This window comes from Artemia franciscana, chromosome 1, assembly GCF_032884065.1.
Source record: "Artemia franciscana chromosome 1, ASM3288406v1, whole genome shotgun sequence".
NCBI classification, from domain to species: domain Eukaryota; kingdom Metazoa; phylum Arthropoda; class Branchiopoda; order Anostraca; family Artemiidae; genus Artemia; species Artemia franciscana.
The window spans coordinates 22,941,993-22,954,777 of NC_088863.1; the positions used below are offsets into that span (position 1 = coordinate 22,941,993).

The 12,785-nt window shown below is 36.1% G+C and overlaps 1 protein-coding gene across 1 annotated transcript in view; it reads left to right on the top strand.

Annotated features, from left to right (window-relative positions):
* Positions 1-12,785, top strand: part of LOC136027029 ((E3-independent) E2 ubiquitin-conjugating enzyme UBE2O-like) — a 97,457-nt gene that overhangs the window by 58,082 nt on the left and 26,590 nt on the right. Inside the window, exons 13-15 of the mRNA XM_065703947.1 lie at positions 1,891-1,990; positions 4,427-4,603; positions 8,154-9,283. Coding sequence (XP_065560019.1) covers positions 1,891-1,990; positions 4,427-4,603; positions 8,154-9,283 — 1,407 coding nt within the window. The remainder of the gene's footprint in view (positions 1-1,890; positions 1,991-4,426; positions 4,604-8,153; positions 9,284-12,785) is intronic.

Below are 12,785 nucleotides of genomic sequence, written 5' to 3' on the forward strand. Positions count from 1 at the left end.
AAACTGTTAGAAACATATTTCTCTTTCCGTGAAGTGCAACTGCAGCGCAGCACTTTTTGCTGGATCCTTGAGAAAAATTACCAACGTTTTTTTTTACGAGATAAATGCTTATAATACGCCATAACTTCAATACTAAGAATTCAGTGCCAATGAATCCACTCTTGTTTCGGTTTCTCTGTAATTAATGCGTTTTACCTCTCGACTTTCGTTAATATAAAAACTAGAAATTTTCACGGAAAAATTAGTTACATTGATGGGTAACTCATAAGATTGAGAACTGGTGTTAATGCCGACTAAAAAAATGCCAAGGCTATCAAACCTGGTGGACGAAAGACTTCGAAGTCTTCCATCTTGTTAAAAAGGGATCGACAGTTAGTCAAGAGGAAATTAGGCATGGTGGGCCTATGAGGCACACGGGGGTTTGGTTAAATCTCTTCAGACTGGGTATTTTAGATGTTCTGGATATCTTGATTTTCATCAGGTTTCGCTCAAACACTTTCTTTGGCGAAGGACAATTGTCACGGTTTGTCACTAGTACCAAAATAGCACACCCTGTACGCCTTCTCCTTTCATTATTCCCTGCCCGGCATCCACGTTTCTTTCGTGTCGGTTTGTTTCCACTGGTGGATGATGCGCTATCTGTAACTTCTCGCAGTAAGTGAAATGCACTTAGCGTAGTGCTGATAGATGGCGTCAAAATGATGGAAAGGAAACACAACTTTATTATGTCAGTTTTTGGCACAGCGACGGCTTCAAAAGGAGTGATTCTAGTGCCCAAAATTAGAGCGGAAAAAGTTGCATAAGTCAATATCATTTTCACCATGAAGAAACAACTTTCGCCCACAAATTTAAAGCTAAACTGTGGTAAGCCGGACGGCGTTTTGCTAGCCGGACGGCGCAACTGGTGCTAATGCCGACAGAAAAAAAATGTCAAGGCTATCTAGCCTTATAACGCTTACTAAAGTTACCGAAAGTTACTTAAAACTAGAACTAATATTTAATATAAACAAAAGTCACGTATGTTGGCTCTATAGACATTTTCTTGCTTTCAAAAAATTCCTAAAAGGCATTTGAAAAAGCCTTTCCATCTTTGATGGAAAACAAACATGATGTGTGAAATTCATAATCATTATTCTTTTGTTTAAAACGATTTCCTAAATGATCCGTGAACAATTGGGATGCGTAAATGATCCGTGATCCCGCCTCATTGTGCCTTGAAACCCCCTAATCACCAATGAAAGAGTAAAAAATTGAAATTTGAAGTGTTTTTGTAATTGAGGTTTCCTTTCTTTCTTTTTATGTGGTAACACATTGTTTTGTAGATTCGTTCACGGTGAGGCCAGGGATAACTTGAAAAAATGCAGTGTTTTACTTTAAATATAACTTTGGCTGACAACATTGCATATTCATCCATTTCTAATTTCACCCTTGTCAAGGAATTCCTTTCCAATTCTTCTTCGTTTTCCTTTAAAATACATAAATATTAACTTGTTAGTTCTATTGTACAAGTGTCCTGTGCTCCCTTTTTAGAAATATATTCGTAAGAAGACTCAATTTTACCAGGTTCTTCTTTCTTTATTATAAGCTGTTTGGCGATTTAATTGGATCCGCTTATTAGTTTAAAGGAGTTTAGTTTCCAGTTTTTCTTCATACTGCAAAATAGAAGATATTATTTCCTCAGCGGTTTAATATATTTTTTTAATTCGGGCAACAGATAAAGAATTGCCAAATTTGATGCTGAAGATATGCAAAAGTTACATTTTTCTTACAATCTATTTGCACAAATTATATTTCCTATTTTGATTTTATTTTCTGTTTTCTATTTCCTAACTTATTTTACATTCTATTTTATTTGTATTTTATTTTATTTTTTTCATTTAAGTCTTTCAGTTTCAGTTGCTTCATCGTCTAGTGAAGAGGATACAGGGTGGCTAACAGAATCTATTTTATCGACAGACTCTATCTTTGCCCCTGATACAGAGACTCTGAAGTAAGCGGTAGCTACTAATATCTTACATGCCTAATAATAAAGTTTTTTTCCTCTTTTTCGTTTTACTCTTTTAACGTCAACGACGCAAATGCGTGTATATTAGCAGTAAAATTGTTTCTTTCTACTCTGGTCTCATTCTCTCTTTCTCTCTCCCTTTACATGTTGTGTTAATTCAACAACACTGTAAATTTAATGTTAGCATTACTGGCGTGCGTGCCTAATGAAAACTATTTTTCCCTCTATTTGCTTTGCTCTTTTAATGTTAACGAGGCAATTGCATGTATACTAGTACTAAATCTCTCTCTCTCTCTCTCTCTCTCTCTCTCTCTCTCTCTCTCTCTCTCTCTCTCTCTCTCTCTCTCTCTCTCTCTCTCTCTCTCCTCTCTCTCTCTCTCTCTCTCTCTCTCTCTCTCTCTCTCTCTCTCTCTCTCTCTCTCTCTCTCTCTCTCTCTCTCTCTCTCTCTCTCTCTCTCTCTCTCTCTCTCTCTCCTCTCTCTCTCTCTCTCTCTCTCTCTCTCTCTCTCTCTCTCTCTCTCTCTCTCTCTCTCTCTCTCTCTCTCTCTCTCTCTCTCTCTCTCTCTCTCTCCCTCCCTCCCTCCCTCCCTCTCCCCTCTCTCTTTTAAATGGCGTACTTATTCAAAAATGCTACGAAACTTAGTTCTGTGATTTTTCCTTGTCTCGGAAAGTTGTCAAGCTCGGTGAATGAAAATTCCAATAATGGTTCGACAGCTCAACTTAGGGCCTAGGAAGTTTTTTGAATCTTCTACTGCTACCTTCAGGAGTGCTAGAAAATAAAGGCCAAGTTAAAAGTGACTGAGACTATATTAAAAGTGACCTATTCGCCTAGCTCGGTGACTTTAAGCGACTTTCAATTTCAGTAGTCTTAATTGTATGTGTAGATATTGGTTTGTTTCTTTTTTGTTATTGTTTTTAGATTGTATAGATTTTAATTTTAGGTTTTATAGATAATTTTACACTTGATCATTTGTTCTTTTATTTATTTTCTTCTATCTTTGACGCTAAAGATGCCTTGTTTCATACATCCGAAATATCCATGGTTCCGTTGGGCTTTTTCTTCTGCTGGTCCTAGTCCCCTTTGTTTATTTCTTTATTTTGAGATTTTTTGTCTCTTCGTTTTGACTTTTGAAGATAGCGAAACGCCACAATTCTTAAATTATATTGGTACTTTACCTTCCTTGGCCCTAATTTGGACTGTAAATTCATTCCAGACATGTTCTTTCACTAATCGCAACGAGTTTTCAATCTAAAAAAAATGGTCCTTCTTCTCAAAACAAACTATTTCTATAAAAATATCGAACTCGAATTTTTCAAATTATATTGGTACTTCAACATCATTGCCCTAATTTGGACTGTAAATTAATTCCAGATAGGCTCTTCCACCGATAGCAACGAGTTTTTGATCAAAAAAAGGTCTTTCTTTTAAAAGGAAATAATTACTCTAAAATGTACAGCTCAAATGTTAAAAAAAAACAGCTGAATAATTTATTTTAATAAATTTTTGTCTTTCTTAGTTTAGACTGCATATTCACATTTTTAAAGATTGGAGCTGACTGAAGTTGATCATTGATCACCGGCTTGACCCCTGCCTTGGGGTGCACAATGCCAGGGGGCAAAATAAATTATCTCAGAATGATTTGGACTTTAAATTCATTCCAGACAGGCTCTATCACCAATCACAATGAGTTTTTGACCTAAAAAAAAGGACCTTATTCGAAAATTTTGTCTGGTGTTCCTGTTCTCAAGATAAATTGTTGAAAAATTTACTAGTATAAATATAATAAATATCTTTGGCATTTTTGCCCAGCTCGTCGGAGTTGAAATTTTATACTCTTTTTTTCTGTTTATTTTCAAAACTATCAAAGGTACATGTGCAGTAATTTTAGTAATTCGTTTTCTTGAAAAAACCTTCTTATGCTTATAACTTCGGCTATAGCTCTATCTTTGTAAGTTCCAATCACCTAGCACACCAACTCTATCAAAAGAATCGTTGTTTGGGGGGAATACTAAAAGAAGTTTTGTTTGGGGGGCTTAAGGGTTTTTTTTAAACTGCATTATCAAGATCTATTTACAACTCGTAAAATATTTGAAAGTTTTTAGGATGTATAGATTTTCTAGATTTTTAGTGCTATGTTTTTTCTTTTTCGTTACTAAACTTTTTTGCGTATTTCGTGGCACTGGGTGCGTCAAAAATAGCTGGTATGTTTGCTAGTCTTTTATCTAACTCCGCCTCTAAGTTTTAAATAAGCCTAATTTAAAGAAGTATCGATTTTTTATTGAGTCGTATCGTATTCATATATTTAAGTCGTAGCTCTTGTATCGCCTTCTATTTGTTGATTCTATGAGTAATATTCGAGAGGTAAAAATTTTTTTCTGCCTTTTTTATGCTCTATGAAACTACAGTTCCAAGTTTTCTAGGTCTCCCTCTTGCCTTTCACAAAAGGATGGTCATGAAAGAATCGTGAAATTACTTCAACAAGGCCTAAGCCAATTGGATGCTCTTGATGAATTATTAAGTCGATGTCCGTTTCGTTTGGACACTTCAACCCTTGAATGTGCTACGACCAACTTGGTGAACATCTATAAAATTTGCAGGTGACTATTATAAGTTTCCTTTTTCCTTTATTGCGTGATAAAGGAAAAGTTTCATTTTTCCTTTATGAGGTGAAGAATCAATTCACCAAAAATTATTCATGTTGATAAAACACACATATTTCATTTTAAACAGGTCTATTTTATACCGGGTTTATTACGATAAAAAAAGTGGATGCTCTTGATCAATTATTAAGTCAATGTTCGTTTCGTTTGGACACTTCAACCCTTGAATGTGCTATGACCAACTTGGTAAGATTTGCAGGTGACTATTATAAGTTTCCTTTTTCCTTTAGTCTACGCCCAGGTTTATTGCATTTCAAAATAGCAAAATGAAATTCATATAAGTTGCTAGTTCCAAAGACTGTCCGTCAGAGTTCGTCTCTGAGGGGAAGATAAAGACAACATCAGCTTGCGCTACCAAGGAACATCTTAAAATTAACTATGAAAAATCTATATACATATATATATATATATATATATATATATATATATATATATATATATATATATATATATATATATATATATATATATATATCAAAAATTGTACAATCATTTAATTTATATGTATTTATGCCTATAATTAAATTAAAACTAGTACCTTAGACCTTAGATCTGCCAGAGGCACCCAGGGCATCCACGAGGCTTCGCCAATCTCTTCTCAATTGGGCCGCTGCGTATATAATTATAAAATTTATAAATTAAAAATAGATTGTATTTTTTTATTGAGATTTTAGTTCAATTAGATGTTTTGATTCCCCATTGTATTCGGCAGAAGGCAAAAGAATAGTTGTAATAGGTAGTGCAATATGTACCTAATTAAAGAGCAAAGCTGGCTCCATGAATTTTTTTTTACCGAGGTACGTCCTATGGAAGGAGTTGTCTTAGAAACTTCCGAAATGTGTCTCGATTGGAAATGAAAGTTTCCTCTGCCCTTCCTAAGAGTTAAAGCGATTGGAGGACAAGTCATCATGACCCAAAGACATCCGATAAGAGCTTTTAGATAATAATTTTGGTCAGCACAGTCGAAAGATTCAATTAATATGCCTCTGGAGATGACATCCCCCCACTCTACCACTGCCATTAGGGCAAGGGGTGTAAGTTTTGTATCTCGCACATTGTCAGCATATAATATTTGTCGTTTGGAAAGGTGTTCTAGGAAAATGTTTTCTTAGGACATTTGTTACCCATAAAGGCAAAAGGCATTCAGTTGAAGCTTTCATGGAATATTCAGGTTAGTGTTGAACTGAATCAAAACACGCTATGTGTATGCAGTTTGTTAATAGGGTGTATCATAGGAACGGCTTAAGGTTAAGACATCCTTCGCAACATGTCCTTGAAGTTTCACCTTAATACCCTAAGCCGTTTTGGAGACCCAGGATCAAGCATTCATCTTCTTCCCAAGAAAGAAACATCATATTTAAACAAAGGGCAGCTTGCACAACTTACAGTTCTTGCCCAAGTGGCTTTCTGGGGCTTTATTTATTGGACTTCTAGACTTTGTTATTGATATTGAATTTCATTTTGAATTGACTTTGAATTGTTATTGCCCCCCCCCCCCTTCTGACATTTCTGTCCGACTTGGGAAAACTTAATGAAAATGCATATAAACAAATTTCTGATGTGTTTTAATTTTCGTTTTTTTTTGTATACCCCCCCCCAACAATAATCCTGGATGTGGCCCTGCTCCTAGCACTCAAGAGTTTAAGATGAATGTGACTGTGATAAGATGACTAACTTCAGGGACTAATTTGAATTGTACAATGATGTTCAAAATGTTTGCTAATTTCAAAATCTACTGTTAATTTTTCTTTCCTGGTAAGACATTCATCTTTCTATCAATATGCATACAAGGTGGCTTTAGAAATAAGGATAGTGGTAATTTTTTCAATTTTCTTAATGAAAACAAAAAAAAAATCGAAATCTACGAGGGATTAAAGTTAGTTTTAATAGAAAAACTAAATTCAATTGTGCAGCAAAAAAATCTTGGACTCGTTCATCATTAAAAACATCGGAAACATCTAGAAACATCAACATACTTCCAGAAAAAGACAACCGGTAAGTATATGTTTAATTCAACTGCAATCTGCTCCGAAGTTAAAGACATGTTCAAGCTAAGATAAGATTATAAAATGCTTTATTAAGTGAAATAGCAAATGCTAGGATAGGTTTGTCGTATATAACATGTAATATGTCGCCAGTATTATAACACTCAACAACAAAGTCATAAATTAAACCAAGTCAAACAACAAATATTTCCTAAGAATTATCATCCAAACGATGAGGGAAAAGAGTGTAAAATGGTTAATATATATCTCGGTACTAAAAGTGGTACTAAATAAGTCATTAACTGTTGTTTGCTCGTTGAATATATGGTTTCTCAAGGTCGATAAGACTAAAGCCGGCCCTTCGGTACCTGGGTTGGGCTTGTGTAGATATAAAGTAGGAACAGAACCTTGCTAATTTTGGCACCCAGGAAAATCAATAAAATAATGTATATAACACGATGACATATGTGATGGGTCTCAATAAGATTCGTACTTAGAAGAATCGTCTTGCCGGAAAAACACGTAAATAATGTAAGTGGAAGAAAGAGAACAAATACGCGTTGATTTGCTACTTCCCTTCCCCCTTCCCTAAGTGACAAAATGTTAGGCAATAACTATAAAAGTTTTATCTTTTTTCACAAAGTATTGCGGTTTCACTAACCGAGAGCAACTCCAGGAAAAAACTACCCATGTGCCCTGTTCCTGAGATGATAAGAGTGAGTGTCGTAATTATCGAGGCATTAGTCCGATCTCTGTAGATAGCAAATTACTTAGCACTATGATACCTTATAGACTGACAGATGCTTTAGACAAGGTTTTAAGAGAAGAACAGTGTGGTTTTAGGAAAGGTAGAGAATGTGTCGACCAAATTTTTGATCTTAGGATAATAATTGAGAAGTACCTGAGTTGTCAAACACCTTTGATTCTTAGTTTTATAGATTATGAGCAAGTCTGCAAACCAAGATTCGAATAATGGAAGATGCGGTGGTGACGGTGGTCAAATATGGCTCTAGAGCATGGGCGCTCCGAAAAGCCGATGAAGATTTGCTAGATGTTTTCCAGAGAAATCGCCTACGGATTGTTCTGGGTACCTGGTTGACAGATCGTACTTCAAACAGTAGGCTGTACAAAAAGTGTGGTTTAATCCCGCTTTCTAGGACTATAACGAAAGAAAGGTTGAGATGGTTAGGGCATGTTCTGCGGATGAAGGATGACATATTGCCGAAGATTGTTCCTTCCGGCCAACCTTCTAGGGCTAAACGGGAAGCAAGTCGTCCTCGTCTGGGGTGGGAGGATGTCATAGGGAGAGATTTAAAGGAAATGGGAACTTCTTGGGAGGGTTTAAAAAGGGAGGCTCTGAATAGATTGGGATGGAGGAGGAGCGTGCGTAGCTGTGTTTGTCTCAGTCAGCTTGGTGCTACGGTGAGTTGTTAGTAGTAGTAGTAGTAGTAATAGTAGTAGTAGTATTTGAAATAAAAAAAAAAATCATCTTCTTTTTGCAGATCCTGTGATGGACTGATATCTACTAACTATTTTGACATTACCAAATTTGAACACCTGATCAAGAAAATGAATTCAAAAAAGTTGGATCTTGTTTCTCAGAATTTGGCTTTCGATTCAGCACTTAACTTCGATATTTTAGAACTATTAAATGATATTAACGCACTCGAGTGTCACACAAGCCAGTTATGTTATATATTTTTCAGTGATTATTCAAGCTTCAAAGCCATCCTAAGCTTGATTCTTTATGTCTGCAAAAAAGATAGCATTCCGTCATTGCCTATTCAGTTCAGTCAAGATCTAGCTATAGATGTCTCTTTTCTGAAAAAGTGTTTCGATGAACCTATTGTAAAAGGATTAGAAGCTCTTTTTCTTAAAGCTAGTGAAATTAAAGAAGTATCTGAACAGAAAGGAAGGTGTCTAAATATTAGTGAGATTACAAAAATTCTTATGGATGACCCAGATTTATTGTCATTTGTTGAAGAATATTTTAACATTTCAGATGGCAAATTAGAAATAAAGCCATCAAAGGTTTTTGGTTTGGCCAGTTATTTTTTTCATATTTCTGCAGTTGATTGGCTGCGTTTTCGCAAAATTATAAAGAAATGTTGTAAAAAGTTCATTTCAACTTCCGATGATACCCATCTATATATGGTCCTATTTTTAGCTACTGCAGTTGAATATAGTGCTCTTAAAACAGGAATTAGACAGGCGGGATTTTCGGCAAGAGAATTTCTTGAAAAGCTTCCCTGTCTAACATGGAGACAGACCTCATTCTTATCAAAAGAGTTAAAGAAAGTAGCTAACTGTATTTATCAGTGGAAGATTATGCCTGACGAAGAAAAAATAGATTTGCAAACTTACTGTGTAGAGTTCATGAAACTGTTGAAAACTCAGTTGCGAGAATTACTGGATTCAGTTCTGTCTCAAACACCAAATCAAAATGAGCAGCCTTTGAATGTAGCTGCAAAGGTAGCTTCCTTGGATGTAGACTATAGTGGATTGAGTCCACCTCCGTATTTAGATCCACCTCCGTATTTGAATACTGTAGTGACCAAGGAGGATTTTGGTATGTCTCTTGCTGCGAAGAAGACATCTGCAACATTGCAGCAGACGGCTGTTGAAGGTGAAGGTAAGCTTTATTGGAGTGATTTAGCCGTAAAAATTGAATTTCAAATAGTAGTAATATCAACTATCAAGTAGTTCTAGTTTGAAACTGCTGGGGCTATATAGGAAGAGTTGTGAGTGAAAAATTTGTTGATATAGTGGATCGTGTCCACCTCCGTATTAGATCCACCTCCGTATTTGAATACGGTAGTGACCAAGGAGGATTTTGGCATGTCACTTGCTGCGAAGAAGACATCTGCAACATTGCAGCAGACGGCTGTTGAAGGTGAAGGTAAGCTTTATTGGAGTGATTTAGCCGTAAAAATTGAATTTCAAATAGTAGTAATATCAACTATCAAGTAGTTCTAGTTTGAAACTGCTGGGGCTATATAGGAAGAGTTGTGAGTGAAAAATTTGTTGATATAGTGGACCGTGTCCACCTCCGTATTAGATCCACCTCCGTATTTGAATACGGTAGTGACCAAGGAGGATTTTGGCATGTCACTTGCTGCGAAGAAGACATCTCCAACATTGCAGCAGACGGCTGTTGAAGGTGAAGAAGGTAAGCTTTATTGGAGTGATTTAGCCGTAAAAATTGAATTTCAAATAGTAGTAATATCAACTATCAAGTAGTTCTAGTTTGAAACTGCTGGGGCTATATAGGAGGAGTTGTGGGTGAAAAATTTGTTGATATAGTGGATCGTGTCCACCTCCGTATTTGAATACGGTAGTGACCAAGGAGGATTTTGGCATGTCACTTGCTGCGAAGAAGACATCTGCAACATTGCAGCAGACGGCTGTTGAAGGTGAAGGTAAGCTTTATTGGAGTGATTTAGCCGTAAAAATCGAATTACAATAAGTAGTAATATCAACTGTCAAGTAGTTCTAATTAGAAACTGCTGGGGCTATATAGGAAGAGTTGTGGGTCGAAAAAGTGTTGAGGAATGGTCGTTTCATTTGTATTTAGAATATGATATGGCTTATTTGTGTGGGCTTGGCCCACGTGGAGAATTTTATGTTGTTTTCTTTTTTGCGACCTCCTTTCGTTTCCTTTTCTTTTTCGTCATTGGGGGTTTTTTATGTCAAAAATACTGTATAGAGGCAACGTGGTCATTTACAAACAGTGCTGTCAATTATTTAGACTCTGACTTTTCTGAGTTGTGATTAGAGTTGTGGAGACTATCGGTTTCAATCTAGATATTAAAAATATTTCTTTTATTATATTTATGTAAATTTATTATATTTATTTACTATTATTTATTATATATATTAAAATTTTTCTTTATTATAAAAGTTGAAAAAAAAAACTTTTCCAATCCAGAAAGTAAACATATTTGAAACAGATTAGGTATAGTTAAAGGATAAACTAAAGGGATTAAAGCATAAACTGAAGGGATTGTTTCTTTTTTGTAAAAAACAAGATCTAAGAGCTCATATGGCACTTGTGACGAGGCAAGAAGAGCTAAGAGCCAAGAGATCATATGGTATGAGCTCTAGAAAAATTCTATGAATCAATAGATTGATTTAAAAGGAATTAAGAGGCTTAAAGCCGGTCAGGATTTAAAATAAGAGCTCTGAGTCACGATGTCCTTCTAAACGATTAAAATCAAATTAAGTAAAAATTCTGACTTAAAACTATTAAGGTAAAATTAACAAGGTAAATTGGTATAAATAATTAATAAGGACAAATTAAAATAAATTAACTAAGCTAAACTAGAAATCACTAGTTAAATTTTCAGGACTAGGGCTTGTTGAGTTACGATTATAAATTCCATGATATCAAGTTTCAAGCAATAGGCCATCCCCCAGTCTAAGAGGATAGGTATTCTTAACTTTAATTCCATCTTGTGTAATTATTAAAATGCGTCGACACAGCATTTCCTTGCTTGAAAACAGAGCAAGCTAAAAATATTCCACAATTCCAGTATTTTCGCGAATTGGAGGGGGGGACAGCGCCCATTCAATAACCTTTGAAAGGCAAGGCTGTGATTAGTAAATGCTGAGAAAACTATAAAATGTAGCATTGGGGCCTATGCAAGGGAATATCAAAATGTGTGCTAACTAAAATAAAAGAATAAAAAAATAAATAAAAATAAGACATGACTTTTTCCAATAGGGCTCAACAAAGAGAAGGTTTAGTTAAATGTATAACAAACTTGTCAAAGTGATAATTTCCCACTACCAAAACTCACTCAGTACCAAGCCACATGAGGCAAACACAGCTGCGCCCTATCTCCTTTTTTACACCCTCCTAAGAAGCTCAAAATTCCTTTAAATGCATTTTTATGACCTCTCTCCACCTCAATCGGAAACAACCTGTATTTTGTTTGTCCGGAATGCATTTCTAAAAAGACGATATTTGGCAGTCTGTCATCTTTCATCCGCAAAACTTCTAGTCATCTTAACCTTCCTTTCACTATATCTCTAGAAAAAGGGGTAGAATCACATTTTTCGCAGAAGCTCTGTTTGAAATACGGTCGGTCAAACGGGTGCCCAAAACCATCCATAGACGATTCCTCGGGACATTAATGTGTGTGTATGTGTTTTTTATGGCACTTAGTATTAACCAAGTGACATACAGCGATCGTAAATTCTTTCGGTCTGTGTCCCGGTTTTGCTAGTTTAGGCACTTCCAGATAAGCTAGGACGATGAAATTTGGCAGGCATATCAGGGACCAGACCAAATTAAATTAGAAATAGTTATTTCTCCGATTCGACCACCGGTGGGGGGGGGCGGTTAATTCGTAAAAAATAGAAAAAATGAGGTATTTTCAACTTACGAACGAGTGATCAGATCTTAATGAAATATAATATTTAGAAGGATATCGGGTCTCAGAGCTCTTATTTTGAATCCTGACTGAATCCGGTGACATTGGGGGGAGTTGGAGGGGAAACCTAAAATCTTGGAAAACGCTTAGAATCGAGGGATCGGGATGGAACTTAGTGGGAAAAATAAGCACAAGTCCTAGATAAGTGATTGACATAATTGGAGCGGATCCGCTCTCTTTGGGGGAGATGAGGGGGGATTGTAAATTCGGAAAAATTAGAAAACATGAGGTATTTTTACCTTAAGAACAGGTGACCGGATATAATGAAATTTGATATTTAGAAGGAACTCATGTCTCAGAGCTCTTATTTTAAATCTTGACCAGATCTGCTGACATTGGGGGGGGGACCAGAAATCTTGGAAAACACTTAGAGTGGAGAGATCGGGATGAAACTTGGTTGGTAGAATAAGCAAATGTCGTAGATACGTGATTGACGTAACTGGAGTGGATCCTCTCTCTTTGGGGGAGTTAGGAGGGGGTCCAGTGCTTTGACGAGTTTGGTGCGTCTGGACGTGCTATGACGATGAAAATTGGTAGGGGTGTCAGGGACCTGGACAAATTGACTTTATAAAGCCGTTTTCCCCGATTCGACCATCTGGGGGGGGGGCTGAAGGGAGAGGAAATGTTAGAAAAAAGGAGGTATTTTTAACTTACGAGTGGGTGATCGGATCTTAATGAATTTTGATATTTAGAAGGATC